General features: G+C 37.7%; 1 protein-coding gene across 1 annotated transcript; it reads left to right on the forward strand.

The window, feature by feature from the left end:
* The first annotated feature begins 477 nt into the window (after positions 1-477).
* Positions 478-22,209, forward strand: LOC117292564 (atlastin-1-like). Its single transcript, XM_033774671.1, has 13 exons — positions 478-531; positions 8,400-8,621; positions 9,977-10,111; positions 11,147-11,251; positions 11,617-11,724; positions 12,253-12,345; positions 13,073-13,211; positions 15,085-15,212; positions 15,619-15,675; positions 16,333-16,404; positions 18,095-18,526; positions 19,776-21,065; positions 21,126-22,209. Exons 2-12 carry the CDS (start codon positions 8,409-8,411, stop codon positions 19,839-19,841), a joined length of 1,548 nt encoding a protein of 515 aa, XP_033630562.1. The 5' UTR covers positions 478-531; positions 8,400-8,408; the 3' UTR covers positions 19,842-21,065; positions 21,126-22,209.
* Positions 22,210-22,529: the final 320 nt, after the last annotated feature.

Raw genomic sequence — 22,529 nt, forward strand, 5'->3', positions numbered from 1 at the left:
GTTTTTTTGTTTTTTGGGGTTTTTTTTGGGGGGGGGGTTACATAATATAATTTGAGTAAAAGGCTTACCAAAGGGACAATTATAGCAATCGAAATAACTTGACATAGATCTTGATTGAAATCAGAATCAAGTTGCCAGCTCCCCCATTCGAAAAAAAGTACCACTAGTAGACTAGCAGATACTTCCCCTAAAATAGTTTTGTAAGAAATTATGCGTAGCGCCCGCTACGACAATATCACAATACTCTTTCATAAAACGTTTCAATTGTTTTGTTATTAATATTTTTCCTTGGCAAATAAATACTAATTGACGAGTAGAGTGTATTTGCGACAACTGAAATCGACAAAGTCAATGTAATTGTTTACAAAACAAATCAACAGAAAAAGAAGAAACTGCCAATGCACACCAAACCGACCGATAGAGAGACTAGCTTACCACTATTTGTTTAGCGCCCTCTATACGACGATTTGAAAGAAAAAACATTATTGCACTTTGAAATGGTCGTCTGTGCTGGACGGATTTGTTCATCAGGTGAGATATTTTATCATTCATCTGGTGTGTCGTGTTTGCACAACCTGATGTTAATGTTCCGTGGTGGTATTTGAAGAATAATATCTTGTTCAGTGTATTTATGTGGTTACATTATAATAATGTATATTAATTTAAGCGTAATTAACAGAGATGATAGTTGATGAATATGATGACACAAAAATATTGTGTAATGTAAAAATGGATACACCCGCTATTTAGTATTTTAGTATAAACACTGTCCAAACATGGACGTCGTGTGGATTCCTTACACTTACAGTAACACTCTCCCACGATGACCTTTTCAAAAGTTAAAACATTTTAACATGGAGTCTCCCCCCCCCCCCAAAAAAAAAAATAGGTACAAATTTGACTTTTTGTCACTAGTCACTCACTGCTTTCTCCAGCCTCAGGGGTCAGCTCCTCCCCCCTATTTTATTAGAATTAGATTAGAATCTTTTCTTAACGACTTAATCTTTCTTCTTAGCAGTAATTCTACCTCCATGAATGATCTTAGGATTATACTTAACTATAGTTGCGATAACGTATAGATTCTTATTCTTTCAATTCATTGCATACAATAACTTAGTCTCAATTTGTCACCATTCATTATGTATACAATAATCCAATATTTTCATTCGGCTTTGTTGACTTTGCGAAAAAGAAGCCGAACCCAAATTTGACGCTACTGACGGCCAAGGCTGTTCCCACTACACTAATAAATTACATTCGTGTTCCAACATGCCCAATAATAATAATATGGCAATGTATGTTTTGACTTTTGGTGGCATGGTTGGCTTGTGTTGTGCGTAAAGTGCTCGCCTCTGAAGGTGACACCGGTTCGATTCCAGGCCAGGGCCATTTATGTGAGTTGAGATGGGCGTTGATTCTCTGCTGTGCCACAAGGGTTTTCCAGACTATCCGGTTTTCCTCCCTCGGGAAAAATCAAACACTTTCGATCTTGGCTATGCTCCGTGGTCAGTTGATGTGGCTGTCAGCTGAAGGCGCCCTTGCATGCCTGCTTCTCAAACATGTTGTAGCCGCGTCCTTCGCAATTCAGCTCTAGCTGTGAGTAAGGATGATTAGCCCCCAAATGATTTGTTTATTTATGTAGCCCCCAAATTATTTGTTTATTTATGTTATGTCGGTGCGCGACGAAAGAAGATTCTTGGTGAATAATCCAAGCAATATCATTTACCAGCAACCATTGAAGCAAAACGGGTTAATACTTTACTACTTAATAATAACAAAACCTGGCATGTAAAGTTCCCAAAGAGACATTGGGGTAGACCTACTTTTATATATTTTTCAGATGGTGCGTATTTTATTGTAATGTGGTGTTGTTGTCTAGTGTGTAATCCTGGAACTACGTGTATGAGGTTTGTTCCTCTTTTGTTCAAGATGGAGAAGACAGCAGAACGAACCCCATAGTCTTACTTCTAGATTACCTGGAGCCGATTTCACAAAGACCTACTTTTGATCTTAAATTCAAATCAATCGCAGTTGCTAAGAAAAGTATGATATCACAATACAAATCACTATGGTGATACTGACAACTCATCTTAAGATGAATCTCAAGGCTTTGTGAAATCAACCCCAGGTGTCGCTACATCCTAGGTAGAATCCTAACCACATTTCAGGTCATATTGCCCTGTTGGGTTGATCACATCAGTGGAGGCAAATTTAGCACCAAACTAACTATCATGGTGGATGTTAATTTTGCACCGGACGCGGACGTAAAGAATGTACTTTGGATCCTTGCACCCATGTGTATCAAGAACTGTTTACTCTCCCAAGGTCTGTGAAAACTAGGTTACATGTACAAATACATAATTTTTTCTGTTACTCTTATTTATTTAAATGATGGTGGTTATCCACTGTTCTATATGGTAAAAACAAAACACTGGCAAACAACTTGGGTGGGATTCAAACCCACTACCTTTGCATCGCTAGAGCAGACTAGACCACAGCTAGCTAGTAGTAGAGGCAGTATGAATCATGGTGGTTTGTCATGATAGTGTATTAATTAGAATTTATGTTTTTTAAAAACCTTTTTTTTTTTTTCACTATCAGTGCTGGACTGTTGACACTAGAATCAAAATGCATGGTCCTATCCATCAACTACATGTAGAATGAAAGATGGGGACTATCATATGATTGCCTGTTAACATTTGGTTGAAGATTGTCAGAAGTATCAGCAGAAATATTGGTAAAATCTTAATGACCAATGTATATATACCATTTACCAATTGAATTTAAGTCAATGAGGGATTAAAAGGGTAGCGACGAGCTCCTTAATGGCCGCTTAAAACAGGCAGGGTCGTTGCTGTGAGATAAAGGCCCGAGCCGAAGGTGAGGGTTATTATCGCATAGCAACGATCCTGCAATATTTTAAACGGACGTATAAGAATGAGTCACTACTCTTTTATTCCCATTCATAAATAACCTTTTATTAAAAAACTTTAAAAAAATATGTTATAGACACTTTGACAATTGGAAGTTCTAGGTTTGAAGTATTTTTTTCAAAAACTTGTGAAGAATCTGTTTGATGCCCGTGGGTTGTGTGCGTGCTTAGAAATAGATTGCGCGCTGTTAATAATAGCTATGAATTTTGCGTGCCGCGTGATAGTATTGGCAAACGCGGGCACCCGACACGCGGAGGCAAGCCATTTATAAACAGCCCCAGCTGGTCATTACCAACCGTTTAAACACCCCCATGTGACACGCTCTCCACCAATAGGAGTGGCGAAAGTGTCTGGGGTATTTATGAATGGGGTTTTAAAATACACTCTCTAAGTCTAACATGAAGTGCATAGCCAATCCATAGCATGCACTGCTGTTATAAAAACAATTATGGGAAAGGTCATAATTAAATTGACAATTGATTTGTTTCCAAAGCATGGTACATACATAGTAGGCTTATACATGTACAAGAAAAAAAGATCACTCAAACAACTTAAAGATACACAAGATGTACACTTGTTCTCACCATAGTTTGTCTTGTGCATAATTGCTGCTCTACAGACAAAGTATTTTGTGTGTATGATGTACACAGTACAAATGCTGGTACGCTTTCTTACAAGGCAAGTTCCATGATCAATGTTTCTATAATGTGCCCTACTTAATAGTAATTGTAGGGGTTGTTTTTGCTACATGAATTTACACTGACTGTATGGAACATTTTCATTGGGCTTGGGCAATGTTGAACAACCAGTGGTCGAGTGATGTACACTTTTCATATTGTACCGTTGACCTTCTGCTTAGTGTTTTTAATGTATGCATAGTGATGATTTTTAAACATGAATACCAGCTACCTCCTACATTAAATTATACATTTTTAATCCCGAAGCAGTGTTTGTGTGTGCAGCACATAGCTTGGTCTTGGATCAAGAAGATCATTACATGTAAATATACACAGTTCACTTTTCCCATTTGCAAACAATGCTATCTGGAGTCTTACCCAATTGTAATGCATGGCTATTGTTGTACATGGTGACGGATTATGGCTATCTGAAAAAAACAAATGACCCCTCGCTTTTAAAAATTATAATCAAAAATAAATATTCTTTATTCCGATGCAAATTTAATAAACCATAAATACATTACTTTGTCGCCTTGAAATGATTAAATACTTGCTTTTTATTACTATGTATTAGGGCCTACATAATATAACTTGGTTAGTGTACTGACTCCATCTTGATTGGCTGTACTCATTATTATGTCTAATGGACCATTGTGTTGGTTTTTAGATGAACTAATTGTGACCTTCACACTGCCACTGTCTACATGTAGACCTGTCATATTGACCAGTGGACTTCAGGCTTGTTCTCATACTGTAGTACAGCTGCTGGTAATACATGTCATTTGTAAACCAACCAGGGGCCATCCATTCATATTCAGATTAATCAATGGGGTTACATTTTGAAATGGATACAATAATGGGAGACTTTCTGGGACGATAGAGGGCAGCAGACTTACCGGGTAAATCCATTGTTCTCAGAATTATGCGCATGTTCAGAACTACGTAAACAATGGAAATTTACCCGGTATGTCTGCTGCCTCCTAGCGTTGGAAAGTCTCCTATTGCTGTTCAATGACATACCATTTACTGAAGCAAGCCTGGAATCACACAGGGGCCACAAAGGTCATGACTCTGTTGTCCCTGCTCTTGGCCTTGGTGCCCCTTCAAAGTTAACATTTTTTTTTTTTTTTTTTAATATTTATTATAAACTCTGGAACGGTTAAGTCCAAGCACGAAGAATACTTTATAATTGGAATACACAATCTGAGAACTGTTTCTGACCAATACATTTCTCAAGTTCAACTCTGGGGGAAAAAAACAAGTAACTTTTGCCATAAAACCACAATTCTGTGAATTTAAATGAATCTCTAAATGCTTTATATTATTCAAAGCTGCTATACTTCTTATATAAAAGTAAGTTTGTATTGCCATTAATTTTTAGGAGTGGATACAAAACATGTACATTTTCAAGTTCCTTTCAAGAGTTTCCAATGGAAGTGCCCTTTGGTAAAATGAAAATGGCCTTGCCCTCTAAAAGATAAAAATGTTTTGATAATTAACCCTTACTTAGCAATCACATTTTTTCAGTATAGAAAATAATTAAGTGACATACCGACGAATAATTTCATAGTAATTTTGCGTATATAGAGTTAAACTTTTGAAAATGATTTGGGCACACTGCAAGCCATTATTCAGCAGAAAACTTTTTTTTAATTTGATGTCTAACAATTTTGTGTAACATTTTGCTATGTTACATTATAAAGGGAAATGGTTAAACTGCACACTGCATATGACAACCCATGTACATGTATGTGGAACACATATATTTATCTGCAATTACACTCACACTCTCAGATGACTTGTTTCTTCAAGAATGTCATCACTAATTAGAATATCAAGAATTTACATACACTGTAAAGCTCTGGCATTTAGTTTTAACTAACAAGCAATCACTTTATCAATTACATCACAACCCAGTAATGAATGAACAATAATCTAAATGATACATGTTGTGCACATCATCCAATTGACCTCCCTGGGGATCATGGTGCCTGGGGAGGGATTAATGTCACATCAAGACTGAGTTCAAGTTCAACTCAGACCACCATTAGCATTCCAAGCATTTTCAACAAAGTTAATTGAATAAAATATTTAAGTAACACCAACAGTATTTTTAGGAAGTCTGTGTGTCTGAGTACTATGGAATGGATTGTGCTATTTTGATGAGGATGGATGTTGTATTTAATCCCCTGCACTAAAATGCTTAATCAGGCGTTTTGACAATCTGCGCGGAACACCTCTTGTTTATTTTATTTTGTTGTCACCTTAAAATATAACATTATTATTCTTGTTAGTCGGCCTTAACTTGATCCTGCTTTAAAAGCTGAATATATTGCTTAACAATTTTCTACTCAGCAGAAATGAGCAGGAAACCAGTTGCAAATTGTACATTATGACATGATAGTTTGGCTGGTTAACTTTTTCTGGTAAGCAAAATGTTGTTGTGCTTACCTACTCTTTCTGCTTTTAAGGCAGATGTAAGTAGGTCCTGTTAACTGTAGTGTTGATGCTGATACATTTAAGGTGATTAAATGACAATGGTAAAAAGAAAAGCCTATCATAACAACAAATCAATTTGATAAAACATCGCTTGTCGAATTTATCAGTCAGTTGCCTTCAAAATAGTTCATGTTAAAAGCTGTTCAACTCTTATGACAATAATGATTGTGGGTTTTGCTTTGTGTACTTTATATATTGCCAAATTACCAACTTCCTCAAAGTGTTAAGGCTTAAGGCACTTTGTTATTTAGCAGGTCTGTTATCGGGTCAAATTCTAAGTCAAACATAGCCCTTAAATATTTCCAGGACTAGCTCAGGGCAGGAATTACTTGTGACTTGCGTTGGAAACAAAATTCTTTTTGCTTGACATGACTTGACTAGGGTAGACTTTAAGATTTTTCAACAGAAGTCCCTTTGCAAAATGAAGATGATGGCCTCTCATTTCAAAGATAAAATTCCTGGACAGTCCCATCTGCATGTATTATGTGTGTAATGTTCATGTGAACAGAGACTCAGAGAGACCTTTATTTGGTGACTAGAAAAGTGGCACATTGAACATTCTGAGACTCCCTGAAGCACTTTGGTAATGGTACAGGGCAAGTAGTGTCTGGCTGTTGCTCAATGCTCATGCTACAGATACATTATACTGGAACAGAAAAACATGTACTGAATTGCACATTTAATACATGTACATTGCAAGATGCTGAGTCCTGCCTGTACATGTAGTGGTGTAATATGTTTAGTGCATACTTGCATCTGTTTTATGAGGAGACCCAGAACTATGTCTACGTACATTTACACGCAAATGCATACAAATGTTGCAATGGGTGGACGCTACCAGACTACAGCACTGCAAACCGTTGCATGATTTTTTGTAATTTCTGCATACTGTGCATATTATCCATCTGGGGCTATTAATCAAATAATGTCCATGTGTGAGAGATAGAAATATTAATACAGACCCTGGATCCCAGGGGTTTATAAATACATGTGGACTAACCATTGCTTGGTTGATCCCTTCAGGGATAGAGAGTTTGCCCTTGATCTTAAGATGTTTTACAGGGATGGAGGATTTGCAAATAAGCTGCCAAGCCACAATTGTTGCCTTATAATCTAAGAGTTTCCTTTGTGTAAGGCTTAGGTGTACTTGAATTAATCATAGTTTGCTGTCCTGACTGAATCACTGTGTGGAGAAATTTCCGATTTTTTATTTGAATCCAGACTTGTTTTTGTAAGCCTGGTGATAGAAAGATGTCTTTGATTTTCTTTAGATATGAAGAAATCATGTTTTTGGGGTATTTATAGGCATACTTCTGTAGCTGTGACAATACTTAGTTCGCTAAAGCTTATTGATTTATTTTTGAATAACTGGTGGGGTTATAGGCTACTAAAATGTTATCATAGTATGATATCATACCTAGTAGAATTTTGAGACCTTTGTCTCAGCATAGGGACTACTCTTGCTCAATGTATTTAAAGCAATCTAAAACCCATTGAAATAAATTGGTGTAAAAAAATGCAATTATTCTCAACATTTGATGCAATTTTCAGATGTTAGTGATTTAGGCCTACTCCACATGTTTAAAATATTATGCATAATTCACATACGTACCATGTGTACACAGTATGCATTTTGTATCAGATACAGTTAAACCGCATTTACTGCAAAGCCTTCAACACTTTTTTTCTTGTCTATATAGCATTAGTCTAAGGTAGGGTCATCTTGGTCGGGAACTACTCCAAAAACTGAATGACCATCAAAATTTACTTGGTGAAAATCACTGCAGCTGTTGATAGGATTCCCTTTCAAAAAATATATTTTAATCAAAAATATTTTAATCAAAAATATATATTTTGTACCCCAAAATTTATGAATCAGAGAATTTCTCTGATATCTGAGGATTGGCATCTGATCACGACCAACACATGCATGGTGGTGATAATGACAACAATTATTATTGTTTATTTTCTGGTAATGAAATCAAGTGGCCTTTATCACTGTATGGCACACCTGAGGAAACCTGTAAACAAGAGCACTGGCTATGTGAATCAGAAACACGGTTAATTCGTCCTCTTCAAAGTGTTATGGTTTGTTTTATGTGCAGTACACAGGACCTACAGCTTAATGTCCCACTTGAAGGACAAACCAATTATTGTAAAAGCATCTTGCTCAAGGAAACAAGTGTCACAACTGTGACTCAAAACCACACTATGTTGACCAAAAATATCAGAGGTTAAGTGCCCCATGATATGCCTACACTGTAATTTGATTATTATTTTTATTATTTAGTTTTAAACCATGCCTCCTATACCGGACCAGTTCGGTGAGCCGCTACAGATAGTGTCCAACTCCGAAGACCAAGGATTTGAACTGAAAGAAGATGTCCTGGAACAAGTACTACTAGACAAGAGAATCCGGGATAAGAAAGTATGTGTGCTGTCGGTGGCAGGAGCCTTCCGCAAGGGGAAGTCCTTCCTGCTGGATTTCTTGCTCAGATATCTAGTGAAGCAGGTAAGAAATGAGATGAGAGACAACATTTCTTAAAGTGAAGGTGGTATATGTTTGGTAATCACTCTTAATGGCAATTAGTAGCAATAAAACCTTTGGTAGGAGGCCCACAGCAGAGAAGCGTTTGATAGCATAAAGAATTTTGAGAAACACTTCAAAGTAATGATGTAATGTAAAAAAAAAAATGACAGTTTTTATGCCCACAAATTTGAATCTGAGAAGTGGACTTGGAACGGAACTTAAATGCCATGTCTTAATGACTCAGTATTAAACTCAAACACCATGAGTTGAATTATTTCATGTCGGGCAGGAAGGTGCAATCTGGCAGATTTGAGTGATGGCAACATTTGTAGCTCGGCAGACAAGTGTTCACATCAAACAAGAAGACACCCATGCACCCAATGCTTGATTGGTACTTTGTGGCAATCTTTGGAATTATATAACTGACATACAGATCCTTGTCATTCGATTGGTGGAACTTATTTCACGTGACATTCACTATTACTCCCATCCGCACCGGCGATCAAAAAGACCTATTTGCCCATGGGGAATAGCATTTCCCATTCAACAGTTAAGGTCATCCTTGTTCCCATTGTTTTGAGCAGTACAGCGCCGCCGCGCCGCTGCTAAAACAAAGGAGCACCTGTGCAAAAGGTTGTGATCCGATTTGTGCATTGTAGCGGCGCTATATGATTTTTGGATGTCAGTAATTTGTGTGATTTTTCATAATGTTATACTTTTAAAATACATCAAATGACAAGGATCTATAATGTCAGTTATATAAAACAGATATTGAGTGGCTTTAATTAGTGGAATGGAAGGAATATACTATCGCTCGGTAAAATTTGGACTGTTCCATTTCACTCGGCTTCGCCTCGTGAAATGGAACATTCCAAATTTTACCTTGCGATAATATTCCTGCCATTCCACTCTGAGCCACTCAATATTTGTATACTAGTAGTGTCAGCTGTACCAACAGAAGAAACCCAAGCATCCTATGCTACTAGCAGGGTTTTTAAAGGGGCATTTGAATTGGGCATTCCCCTTGCAAGTCCTTTACAGTCTACAGGAATATTTTGCAGGGGCACCAAGGTCAAGACCGGAAGACCATTAGAAACAGAGGCCATGGCCTCATCAGTGGCCTTGCTGTAATTCCAGGCCAGAATATTATTTGTTGCGATTTGTTGCGGACAAAAAAAAACATTCTCATTCTATAAGAGATGTTAAATTTGCATTGGGGATAAAGAATATAGTCCACAGGACTCGGGAAAGTACTGAGTATACAGTGCTAACACACATCGGTGTATGGGTAAAAACCAAAATTAATATTCTCATTCTAATTGCTCATTTGTTGATAGGGAGCAGCGGACTGGCTAGGACGGGATGATGAGCCACTGAAAGGGTTCTCATGGCGCGGTGGATCAGAGAGGGAAACTACAGGGATATGGATATGGAGTAAAGTCTTCTTGTGTCCTGGACCAGATGGAGAAGAGGTAATTAGGGTTGCTACATTTTTGAACATTTATATGATTCAAATTTCTGTTGTTCATCTCATAAAACTGAAACAATCTGAGAAGTTTGTCATTATCTGTTTCAATGCCAAGGTCAAACATGTATGATCTCTTTAGTATCTGGAAAGTGCCTTTATTAGTTCAGTTCAGTACAACAGTTATTTCCAATTCCTCAATATAAATACAACGTTTATAAAGTGATACACAAAATGTAGGAAATTGGGGGCAACAACCAAGTACAGCTTGTGTTAGGGAGTGTTCATGCAACGAAAAGATCCAATACATATACAAGAGATCCAATACATATACAAGAGAGTACATGGATGATCTACTCTATGTATCTCAGTGTGTTATCAGTCAAACATGTACGTGTACAACTCATAATAAACATGATATCACAGGAAGGCATTATCACTCAAGAAATATTAATGACTTTTGTACCGTCAACATACATTTTATTTGGTGAGAGAGACTTTTTCTTATAATACACAATTTTGAAGAAGAAAAATCAAATTACTGGGGATTTTAGGTTTGAGTTGAAAAAAGAAAGCTCGCCCTGAAAGAGTTGATGCAAACCTTTTTACATCTTTTTTGGTGTGAATATTTTTGTTGGTTGGTTTGTTTTCCTTCCAAGGCTTTTGTTGTGTTCTTTTAGAATGTATACTTTTGTATGTTATTTTGCCGCAGTTCAACTGTTGACTGTGTTGTCTGTTTGTTGTTTGTTTGAATGATCTTCCCATCAAGGGAACTCGGCAAACTCCCACAAGGGGGATATAAACACCAAGCTCTCTCACAAACATTGGTTTAAGTCTATGAATTACACAAATCTAGAAACTGTGATTCATTAACTAGACAACTATATTTGTTCTAGTCATTGTGAAATCAGATTGCAAGTCCTGCAGTCTAACCACTTTGTGTTATAAATCAACTCGATTCAAATCATAAACTTCTCATATTTTTTTTGACATTTAGTTGCTGTTGGCTTTAATTTTTGATGTGTTTTTTTTGACTCATTAGATTGCGGTACTCCTGATGGACACCCAGGGAGCATTTGACAGTGAATCCACCGTCAAAGACTGTGCTACTGTCTTTGCACTTAGCACCATGACTAGCTCTGTTCAGGTATGCTCGACAAAAAAAACATAATGTTGAAGTAGGCAGGGATGAGAAATTTGGGCCTTTATCTGAATTCAGACTGGTCAGCCTGGTGACGAAATCTGCCGTTATTTTTTCCCAACATATGAAGAAATCCTTCTCTTTGATCTACTTCTTTAGTGCTGAGGACACTGTTCCTAAAAGCTCTGTGAAATCTAGACCCAAGGGGCTACCAAAGGTTGGCAATGCCATCATTTCAACATACCTCTCTAGGATTTTGGATCCAAGTTTCAGTGTTGTTTGTCAGACTCTCACTTGGAGTAAGCTAAGTTTCATCCTGTTAGATCAAACTGACTCCCTTGCACATTAACTCTGATGTTTGTTGTCTTCAGGTATACAACCTCACCCAGAACATCCAGGAAGATGATCTTCATCATCTGCAACTCTTCACTGAGTATGGACGCTTAGCTATGGAAGACAGCAGCAACAAACCATTCCAGGTATACAAACTTTATGCGAATGTTCTGCCATACCTTCATTTGAGACCAGATAACTTGGCGTATCAAAATGCTATCACTATCAGTGTACTCTCCTGCACTTTCCTTGCTTTTCCACAAAACACCACAAAGGACCGTCAGTGTCACCCTGCAGGCTCTTTCTACAGAACACCACAAAGGACTGTCTGTGTCACTCCTGCCCAACCAGCTCTTTCCACAAAACACCACAAAAGACTGTGGAGACCAAGTCCACAGTGCACAAGCCATAGCCATGGCGTTCCCACATAGTACTAGCTGCACAAACAGAAGATCCACATGCCCATTGGTAGCCTATAACTCTTTGTTCACAGATCATGGACATTGAGACTTGCATATTGACTTTTACGTCACACTCTTGACTTGTGTGGCTGAGTTAAGCTTCCATTAATATAATGGGTTTTTTTTTTTAACTGTAAATTTCAGCTTTTAGCTTCTGTTTTGCCATGAATAAACCATGATCAATATAATTCATGTACTGCTATTTTCCTATAGTCGTTGATGTTTCTGGTAAGGGATTGGAGCTACCCTTATGAATATGACTACGGAGCCGAAGGAGGAAATCTAGTCTTGGAAAAGAGAATTAAGGTAAATCACTTTAAAGGTATCCCACATTATTGGTTAGGATTCAAAAACATTGTTGTATAGTCTGAAAGCTTACCGAGTATGAAGTTCATATTAAAGAAACTTGTATCTTGAAAACTAAACATGCATCTGGTTTCTAGCAGATTTGAGTGAATGTTAAAGGAACACTACAGAGTTGGTTTTGCTGACAAAAGAGTTGCTGGCAGTGTAGGCATTTTATGTAATCCACCATATCCATAAACTGACTAACCTGTAGAAGTTTGAGATTGATCGGCCATTTTGGTCACGAGAAAATAGTTAAAAACCGATTACAATTTTTGCATGACATTGATGCAAACAAAAAAATGAATTAGACGCTCACTGAGCGATAAACTCCAAATGCAAAGTTTAATTATTTATTTCTTATCAAATACGACATTTCAGGCAGAAATATTTCAAGGAATGTTTTCTATCATCATTAAATCGTGTAAATAAAAGTTTGATGTAAATCTGTGATCTTCACGAATCACGATTTTGTTTCTTACCAATTCTGTAACGTTCCTTTAGGTAAGATTTGAAACTTAGCATGGTGGAAATACAATATAGTAAGGTTTGCGGCAACACCATGTAATGATAATCTCTAAATGAGTTGGAGTGGTTCTGAAAAGAACCATTGGTTTCAACTCTGGAATAAATGTTGTTCACCTTTCTGTGTCAACTCTGCAATGAATTATCTCTCTAATTCTTAAAGCAAACGGGAAGCAAACACGAAGAACTCCGCCAAGTTCGTCGTCACATCCACGCTTGCTTTGAGAAGATCAGCTGTTTCCTGATGCCCCACCCTGGTATGGCCGTTGCACGCAATAGAGAATTTGATGGCCGATTGTCAGGTGAGACTTACTATAGTGAGAAAAATATGAATAAGATGTGGATCAGTTTGGTGTAATAATTCCAACTCTGTGTTTGTCCTTTGGATTGGGCGCAAAGCCCTTAAGGTCTTGTACAGTATGTTGTTTAATATGTTTAGAGCACAGATTAGACAGCGCATTTATCAGTGTCTCTGGCATGGTCGGCAGCAGCTTGCACTCAAAAGCCTCACAAGTAGCTATATAAATAGATTTGATTCAAGATGGTTTATTAGGCCAATCCCATCACTTGCAAAATCAATTATTATGACATGTATGAAATACAAAATCAAATACAAGAATTCAAATCAATATGAAGCCTTGAAATGCCTTTAGATAAAGCGCTGTGTCACAGGCCTGCCCCCGATTTCACGAAGCGCTGCGACGCGTCGCAAGTGCAAGTTGCGACCGGTTACACGTCGTAAGTTGCGATGCGTATGAAATCGATTTCATCAAAGTTACAATGCGTTGGATCTGTCGCAAGTTCCTTGACAACGAGGGAGGACACGTCGTAAGTTACGACTACCCATAGGGTCGTCGTAAGAATGCGATGTTTCATTTGGTTACGCACAAAATGCATGAAAGGACATAACAATTACCACACGTAACTTCCTTGAACCAATCGAGAAGACACTAGACAACAAATGGAAATTTACCCTCCCCCCCCCAAAAAAAAAAAGGATGGGTAAAAGAAAAGAAAACATGCACACGCATAACAAACGAACACACACACACAAACTATTAAAAACAACTAATCAAATAAATAATTATAAACCAACCAAAAATCCCAAACCTAAACACTAGTCCGAAACGGTTGAGTGTCTGGGACTGTCTGCCATCTTGAATGAACCATAATACACGACTGTTTCATGACCAAGTTGTACACAACATAAAACAGCCGCAGAACTTTAGCAGTTCATCCTCGTCCAAAGGGTTGTTTTTATTAAGAGTGAAAATAGTGTGTATTGCGACTCGTCGCGCTTACGACGTGTTTGGTGAAATGGATTATGGAACTCGTCGCAGCCCAACGTGTCTTAGGTCTGCGACGCATCGCAAACCCTACGATACGTCGCTTCTTGCGATGAGTTTCGTGAAATCGGGGGCACGAGTTACACGAAAAAAAATAAGAAGAAAAAAATGGTTTATTTATTTTAAAATGTCATCGCAGCATACCGCTGAATTGCGACATGATTTACATTCGTTAAAAATATTACAATAATTATTAAAAAGCTTTACAATAGAAACTACGTAGTGAGCATTTGATTAAAAAAATCCCCAAAAAGCAATGGAAAAAGCAATGTTGTGATCAATAACATGGAAAGCTTTAGAGAAATCAGTTAGTACAAGAGAACTGATGTTGCCAGGTTTCTCAGCTTTTGACACCAATTGGTGGTAGACATCAATTAGGCAATGTGTGGTTGACATACCCTTACGGTTACCATACTGTCTGTCATCAACATGAGGTTGGATTGATATTAGCACATGTTTGGCTACACGACCTTCAGCAATTTTTGCTAAATTTTTGCTGAAGCCATGGCCTCCGTTGCCTTTGTCTTGGCCTTAGTGCCCCATCAAATGTTTCTATATATATAGACTTAAAATGGAAGTGCCCTTTGTAACATGAAAATGGCCCTGCCTCTAAGAAATACTACGCCTGATATATAAACTGATGTTTGTCTGGTTTGGGTTCCTTAGCTGTGCCATCAGGAAAATCAAAAACACAGAACAAAGTCCTGGGTGTACCTGGTACTTTCCTCTGTTTTAGGCAAAATGCAGTGACATGTCTGCGCAAAGGATGGATATCAAGTTTATTGCAGAGATACTTAGGTTTTTGTTTCTATCATTTTATTTGTGACAGCAATTGATAGCGAATTCAAAGAACAGTTGACTAAACTAGCGCCTATGCTACTCTCTGACGAAGGACTCCTAATGAAGGAAATCAACGGAACTAAAGTGACATGTCGAGCACTCTTAGAGTACTTCAAGGTAAGATCATCAGCAAAGCATTGAATGTAAACAAATGAGGGAGCTGTTCATGGTAGTAGTACCAGCCATGGAGACCGTGCCTAGTTCCGTTTATACCCACTGATGTTACACACAGATTATTCAATTCTATGTTCAGTTCAACATGACATTTATAACACATGTCATCCTCAATGACAGCTTATGCAATTTGTATGATGGAGACTTAAACAGTAGTTTTCAGCAGAAATAAATGTGACAGGTTTACAATATTAGTATGCAAGTTTAAAATTCAACTTGCGTGTTTCTCTCTTTCAGAGCCAAACAACCTTGAAACCCTTGTTTGGGGATTCTATTTCTATTACTATTAGCCAAAACCAAGCTTAAAGTGAAGTCCCATTCATTCTGTAATGTTTCTTTCTCTCTGTAGGCATATATGAAGATATACCAAGGGAATGAGTTACCGGAACCTAAAACAATGCTACAGGTTTGTCTCATTACATGCTTGACCTTAAAGCAACTTTGCACTTTACAGGTCTTTGGTTGTTTGGAATTGTCTTTATTCCAGCACTAAATTCCTTTTAAAGGGATCCTAAAACATCTCCCTTTTTGCCATGTCGTGGCCGAGCGGTTAAGAGCACTGGACTCAAGCTCTGGTGTTTCCAATCAGTAGAGTGTGGGTTTGAGTCCTGGCCATGGTATGTGTGTTCTTGGGCATGATGCTTTACCATAATTTTTTGGACATTAGGCCATATAGGTCTCATATACTGGATTTGATAGTGCACATAAAAGAACCCTGAACACTTATCGTGGAAGAGTAGGGAGTCAACCCTGGTTCGCCTGGTTTACATAGCAAGACCTTATTCACTCACGTTAGTAGTCAATGGAATGTCAATTTAAAAAACTAGTTAGAAGACACAGCCACCAAACCCCAATCCCCTAATAAAAAGATCATAAAGAAAGAGTGCATGTAAGTGGACCTTCTCATTGAAATCAGTCCTCCACAACAGTGAGGCATGTGGTATAATGCTAAGGTTGCTCTCATTTCCCTCCGCAAGAAGGAAATCCCTGCAACTGACCCCCTTGCTCCAACTGCCTCCACAAAATCAATCAGTTTACATATTGTTTAATGTTGTTTTTACAGGCTACAGCAGAGGCCAACAATCTAGCAGCAGTTGCCAGCGCCAAAGACAAATTTGTCAAAGATATCGAAGAGGTGAGACAAATATTTTTTTTTTAATTTAGCACCGGGGATAAATAATTTAAATGTTTTTATACCCTTATGTCGATGAGCATTAAGAACTGTATACTCAGTACTTTCCAAGTTCTGTGAATGAAAATCAATGACAGGAACACTGGTACTCAAAGATTTGGAACAGTGCTGAGATATGTAATATTAATCCTGTCTGTCCTTAGTATACGTTAGTATGCTTCTTTGAATATGATTGAAAGGTATTTTATCAAACTCAAAGTCAACATTTAAAGGCAGTGGACACTATTGGTAATTGTCAAAGACTAGTCTTCACAGTTGGTGTATCTCAACATATGCATAAAATAACAAACCTGTGAAAATTTTTGCTTAATCGATCGTCAATTTTGCGAGGTAATAATGAAAGAAAAAACACCCTTGTCACACAAAGTTGTGTGCTTTCTGATGCATGATTTCGAGACCTCAAATTCTAAACTTGAGGTCTCGAAATCAAATTCGTGGAAAATTACTTCTTTCTTGAAAACTATGTTACTTCAGAGGGAGCTGTTTCTCACAATGTTTTATACCATCAACCTCTCCCCATTACTCGTAATCAAGAAAGGTTTTATAACGATTACTGTTTAACTAAAAACACAAGACCACTTGACTTGTACGATCATAACTTTAATGGCCTGACACCTGGCCTTGGGGGCCTGTGGTCAGTGTAGAATTCAAGCCCTGTGGTCTCTCTTTCATCGTCAAAATGACCTTCTTAAAGACAGTGGACACTATTGGTAATTGTCAAAGACTAGTCTTCACAGTTGGTGTATCTCAACATATGCATACAATAACAAACCTGTGAAAATTTGAGCTCAATCGGTCATCGAACTTGCGAGATAATAATGAAAGAAAAAAACACCCTTGTCATACGAAGTTGTGTGCGTTTAGATGGTTGATTTTGAGACCTCAAGTTTTAAACTTGAGATCTCGAAATCAAATTCGTGGAAAATTACTTCTTTCTCTAAAACTATGGCACTTCACAGGGAGACGTTTCTCACAATGTTTTATACCATCAACCTCTCCCCATTACTCGTCACCAAGAAAGGTTTTATGCTAATAAATATTTTGAGTAATTACCAATAGTGTCCACTGCCTTTAAAAAGCCTTGTTTGGGATTCTATTAGACCTGAATATGACTTCATTTCAGAGGGAAATGTTTTGCAGACAAAATGGTTCTCCTGTGGCTGGTACTCTGTTTCATTTAAAGCAAGAGTCTGTTTGTCACCCAAACTGTGCTTATCGAGTGGATCTTGATAAACAGCGGCCAGTATCCGCCCCTGTTCTGTTTACTGGCATGAAATGAAATGATACCTTTCCTGCTTCAGACTGTTTTACGATTTGTTTTGCCCTTTGAAAAGTCTGAATTTTTTTAATTAAATAGCCTGAGATTTCTATTAAAGCCTAAACCATTGGCGTACATGTAGGTCAGTCCTTATACTCAACAAAATAAAATATTCATACTTTTTTTGAAAGACCGAATATCATGCCTGTGTTTATCAACCAGGGAATCAAGGGTAATGTTAACCATGTAGGAATTGTTACCTTTTTATAATCAATGAGGACCACCAGTTCTTTTTGGTTGGATTACTAATAATGCAGTTTTGTAAGTTATCTGTATCTGTTCTCAAGAATCTTGACTGTTGCTTGAACTCAACAGGTTTGTGGCGGTGACAAGCCATACCTGAGTCCTGAGGAGTTAGAGAATCACCATGACCGCATAAAGGCCAGCGCCGTGGAGCTATTCAAAGAGACACGCAAAATGGGCGGCGACGAGTTCAGCGAGCCATACTGTGAACGCCTCATTGCTGACCTAGACGAAACCTACGAACAATACATGAAGCATAACGACAGTAAAAACCTGTTCAATGTAGCCCGTACACCCATCACGTTTGTGGTGACCATGATAATAATGTACATTCTCTCAGGGGTATTTGGACTGGTTGGACTCTATTCCATGGCCAATTTTGCCAACATGTTACTGGGTCTAGCGCTGGTGCTCCTGACGACTTGGGCCTACATCCGATACAGCGGCAAGTACAGTAATGTTGGAGTGTACATTGACACCCTAGCAGAGTTCATATGGGTCCAGGTAGGTATTGTAGCTAGATATTTGTTGTACAAACCTTTGTTTCCTGTAGACTGATCGAATAACCCCTCTGTTGCTGTGATTTTAACAATGTGTTTTGTATTTAAATGTCTTTTTAAGCACGAGATCCAAGGCAAATTATAGTGTATACTTAAACATGAATAGCAATAAACCAAATCAATCACTCAATCAATGAAGTGGTCATAATGTAAAACAGGCCATTTGCGCGTCTAACCGCGTACATCGATGAAGCTTACAGTATTCCAGGTTTGATTATAGATAAAGAGAAAAATACCCATGGGTTTGATTTCTATGGCACACAAAGACGCCATGTTGTGGGACGGGTCTGTGAATGGTAACGTCATTATTCGATAAAGTCTATTGGCAAGTCGGCGCTTAGAAACCTGGTATTAAGCACTATATAAGTGCATGTTATTATTATTAAGTCGATATGTCACCAGTGTGCTCATCCGCTGTTCACACAAGGTGAAATGGCATATATTTGTGTGTATGCATCTTCTGGAAACCATTGGAGCCAGATGTCAAACTTGCCAACAGGATAGACTGACTCTTAATTGAGACCTTGTTTTATTGTACACATTCCGTATCTCTAATGTCGTACAGAACCTTTTGGTCAATTTGTTACAACTGTAATTTTGAGAGACAGTTCGAGTGGCACCATGCCGTGACACCATGAAGTAATTTCTCTGTGAATTGTTATGGTGTTGAAACGAATCGGTTGTTAAAAAAGAGGTAATTCAGATTTTCAAAAAGTAACCCTTTTTGTGTTTTAAGTGTGGACAGTTTTAGAAAGCTGCAACATTTAAGAACTCATTTATGTAGTCATAGATTGGTTAATATTCCCAAAACGAATAACCTTACAAACTTATTTGGTGGGAAGCAACGCAGCTGTTGATAGTATAAACCCCTTCGTAGTAATACGGCTCGGACAATTTTTCATCCCCAAAACATTTGAATCTTAGAAATGATTCATGCATGAATCGTTTCTCAGATTTCTGAGGGTTGGTGTCCGCTCGCAAATGCTGCAGCCAGAGATGCAGTACCCACTGTCACCTCGCTGAATATGCATTGATTTCACATTCTTGGGAAAATACAGTGAACGTTTTTTACTTGTTTTTCTCTAAAAGTAGACGCTGAATTCAGCTGAAACTTTCACTTCTGATCTTTAGTTATTTTTTTATATATGTTTTTATTGTGCATATAAATAAACTTGTGTTTCTCTTGTTTGCAGATATTTGGGCCAGTCTACAAGAAAGCAATGAGTCAAAAGAAAAAGCAAGACAAGAAGAAGAAATAGTAGGAGACGTCGCTAAAGCGGTTTTGTATAATAGTCTTGCCTTGTGAAAATAATTGATTGGTTGTAGGACATACATTGACATCTTGTTCCTTTGTTTAAAAGCTCGCAGACATTGAACATGCATGTAGATAACAAAAACAGTTTCTTGAAGCATCTCCCCCCCCCCCCTCTGGTTCTACCTTTGGTGACCCTTGAAACGAAACTAGGCTTCCATGAACACAGGCCGTATGATAAGAGATGTTAATAGAGGGTTTACATTGCCTCTAGTAAGCGGGATAGTTGGTCTAGTTTTAAGACATCTGTTCTGGTATGTATGGCAAAGGTTGGGTGTTCAAATCTCACAAAAGTGATATTCCTGTGGATTGTTTTTACAGGACTCGGGTGAAAATGCTGAGTATACAGTGCTAACACACATTGGTGTATGGGATAAAACCAAATAACATCCAGTGTATTACTGAATATTGCAAACTTATCATAGTGTATGATAAGGTCGCTATACAAATACTCGTAGAAAATGTATACCCAAAACCTGTAATCACATACACAATGCTGGATAGATTTTGTTCACCAGAACAAAATTAGTCTAGACTTACTCATGGAAAAATATATAGTTGATTCTGATTGCTCATGTGATAGCTTATGACGGTCAACTACTTTTCTTCATTGAGGGTTGGAGAGCTTCAACATCTCATAGTAAAAACGATCCTAAATCAGTGCAATCAAGACCTGGTTTGAATCAAGCAACTTTAGCTATGTCTATTGGGCTACAGCCATAACAGTCATTTTCAGTGAGTCGATGTTAGCCACTGCCAAAGCCATTAATGGGGGCATGAGCTGAGACTGTAACACAGTAAACAAATCCAGTATTATTCATTTCCACTCCCTCTATGAATGCTTTGAATTTGTCTGCTACTTCTCAAGAAAGAAAAATCCCTGCTAAGTCCTGATAGCTTATTTATTTGTAGAGTTACAGTAGAGAGCTTATAGTTCAGGAGACCAAAGGAACAAGGTGATTAATCTGTGTCCAAGAAAATGTGAATCTGCACTTTGTTTGATTGTAATCCGTTTGGATCGGTGAATAATAAATCGTATTTTGAGGGGAATAAATCGTATTTGAGAATATAATAGATACCGGGTACCGTTCAAAGAATGCCACGCCTTCTATCTGTAGTACGCATTGGGAATGAATAACCACCTAAAGTGCTAAGATGGAAGGTAACAAAGGTACAAAAGATCTACAGAGTGATGTTTAAAGGCAGGGTACACTTTTTGTAATTGTCAAAGACCAGCCGTAGATGTCACCAAACTCTTCCTAACTTAGGATTGATCTTAGGACTAAGGACAAGTTAAGTTCAGTTACCACAGACATTAGGACGCATTGAACCCATCCTGAATTTAGGACGAGACTCGCCCTAACTCGAGATAGGATAAATTCTTGCGTTTTGTGAAATCGGCTGCAGTATCTTTACTTGGCGTGCCCCAACATTATGCATTATTTGACAAACCTGTGAAAATATGGTCAACGGAGAAAAGAAGATAAATGATCTGAAAGGTTTGGAGTGTGCAGCTTAAATTGTTATGGTAACCAGTGATTATTTTCCTCCCAAAAGAAGTAATAATTTAACTGATTGTTCTGATAAATAATTACAACTTTGATACTCATTCAATTAAAGTAAAAATTGCGCTGGTGTTTTGCGCATTGAAAATGGTTTAAATTTCGCAATGTTATATTTGTTGATATGTTGAACTCTTAATTGATAAACCTTTTTTGTCATATTTCATTGTTTTAAATTAAATTTATCAATGTGGTCATCCACCACAGGTGATTATTTCGATCTCAGAAACGTTAGTGAATTATATATCTTTCGCTTTAAACGTGTGTGGTATTGGAGAAATAATATTTAACAAATATCCTAAATTTAAAGGAAATAGTATACTATGTACCACAGTGGAGTTATGTGAAGAAAAGATATAAATATAAGCATACAAGTCTATTGACCTGTAAGGCAGTTCTGTAAGGTGGCACACTGTATTTGAAAGTTTATTTAATTCCGTTTTATTCCCAAAACAAACTGATTTTCATCATGTTTTGTTATTTGTTTGGGATAAAAATGTGAAGTGTGTTTCTGTACTCCTGCGTTTCCAGATTCAGTGCAAGTATGACGACCGATAACTCTATATACGGTCCACGGTACTCTGGATGGGAAGCACTTTGTGCTTAACACAAATCAGTGCACGAGTAAAACTCAAACACCCGAGTATTATTTTGATGGTATTCCTACTTGGTACTCTAGAAATAATAATGATAATATTGTTGTCTTATAAAGCGCACGTATCTACCAACAAGGTACTCAAGGCGCTGAGTATTTACAAACTTTCAGAAAAATATTTTTTGAAGTGATGAATTCTGAGACCCAAATTATGTAGCAACTTATAAGGGTTTACAAGGTGCTGTTGGTCATTTAGCAGCCACAGCCAGGAACACCGGGGCAAACCCCTTCTCTTTTCGATAATGGCACTGGGTTCTTTTACATGCATTACACAACACATGGGATTAACGGCTTTACGTCCCATCCGAAGGACGAAGCAATGATTTCATTTTGATGACTTGGTACTCGAGTACTACCCGAGTGTCATTTTGATGGTACTCATACTTGGTACTCGAATACAAGTTGGAGATATAAGTAC

The sequence above is a fragment of the Asterias rubens genome, chromosome 1 (genome assembly GCF_902459465.1).
Source record: "Asterias rubens chromosome 1, eAstRub1.3, whole genome shotgun sequence".
NCBI classification, from domain to species: Eukaryota; Metazoa; Echinodermata; class Asteroidea; order Forcipulatida; family Asteriidae; genus Asterias; species Asterias rubens.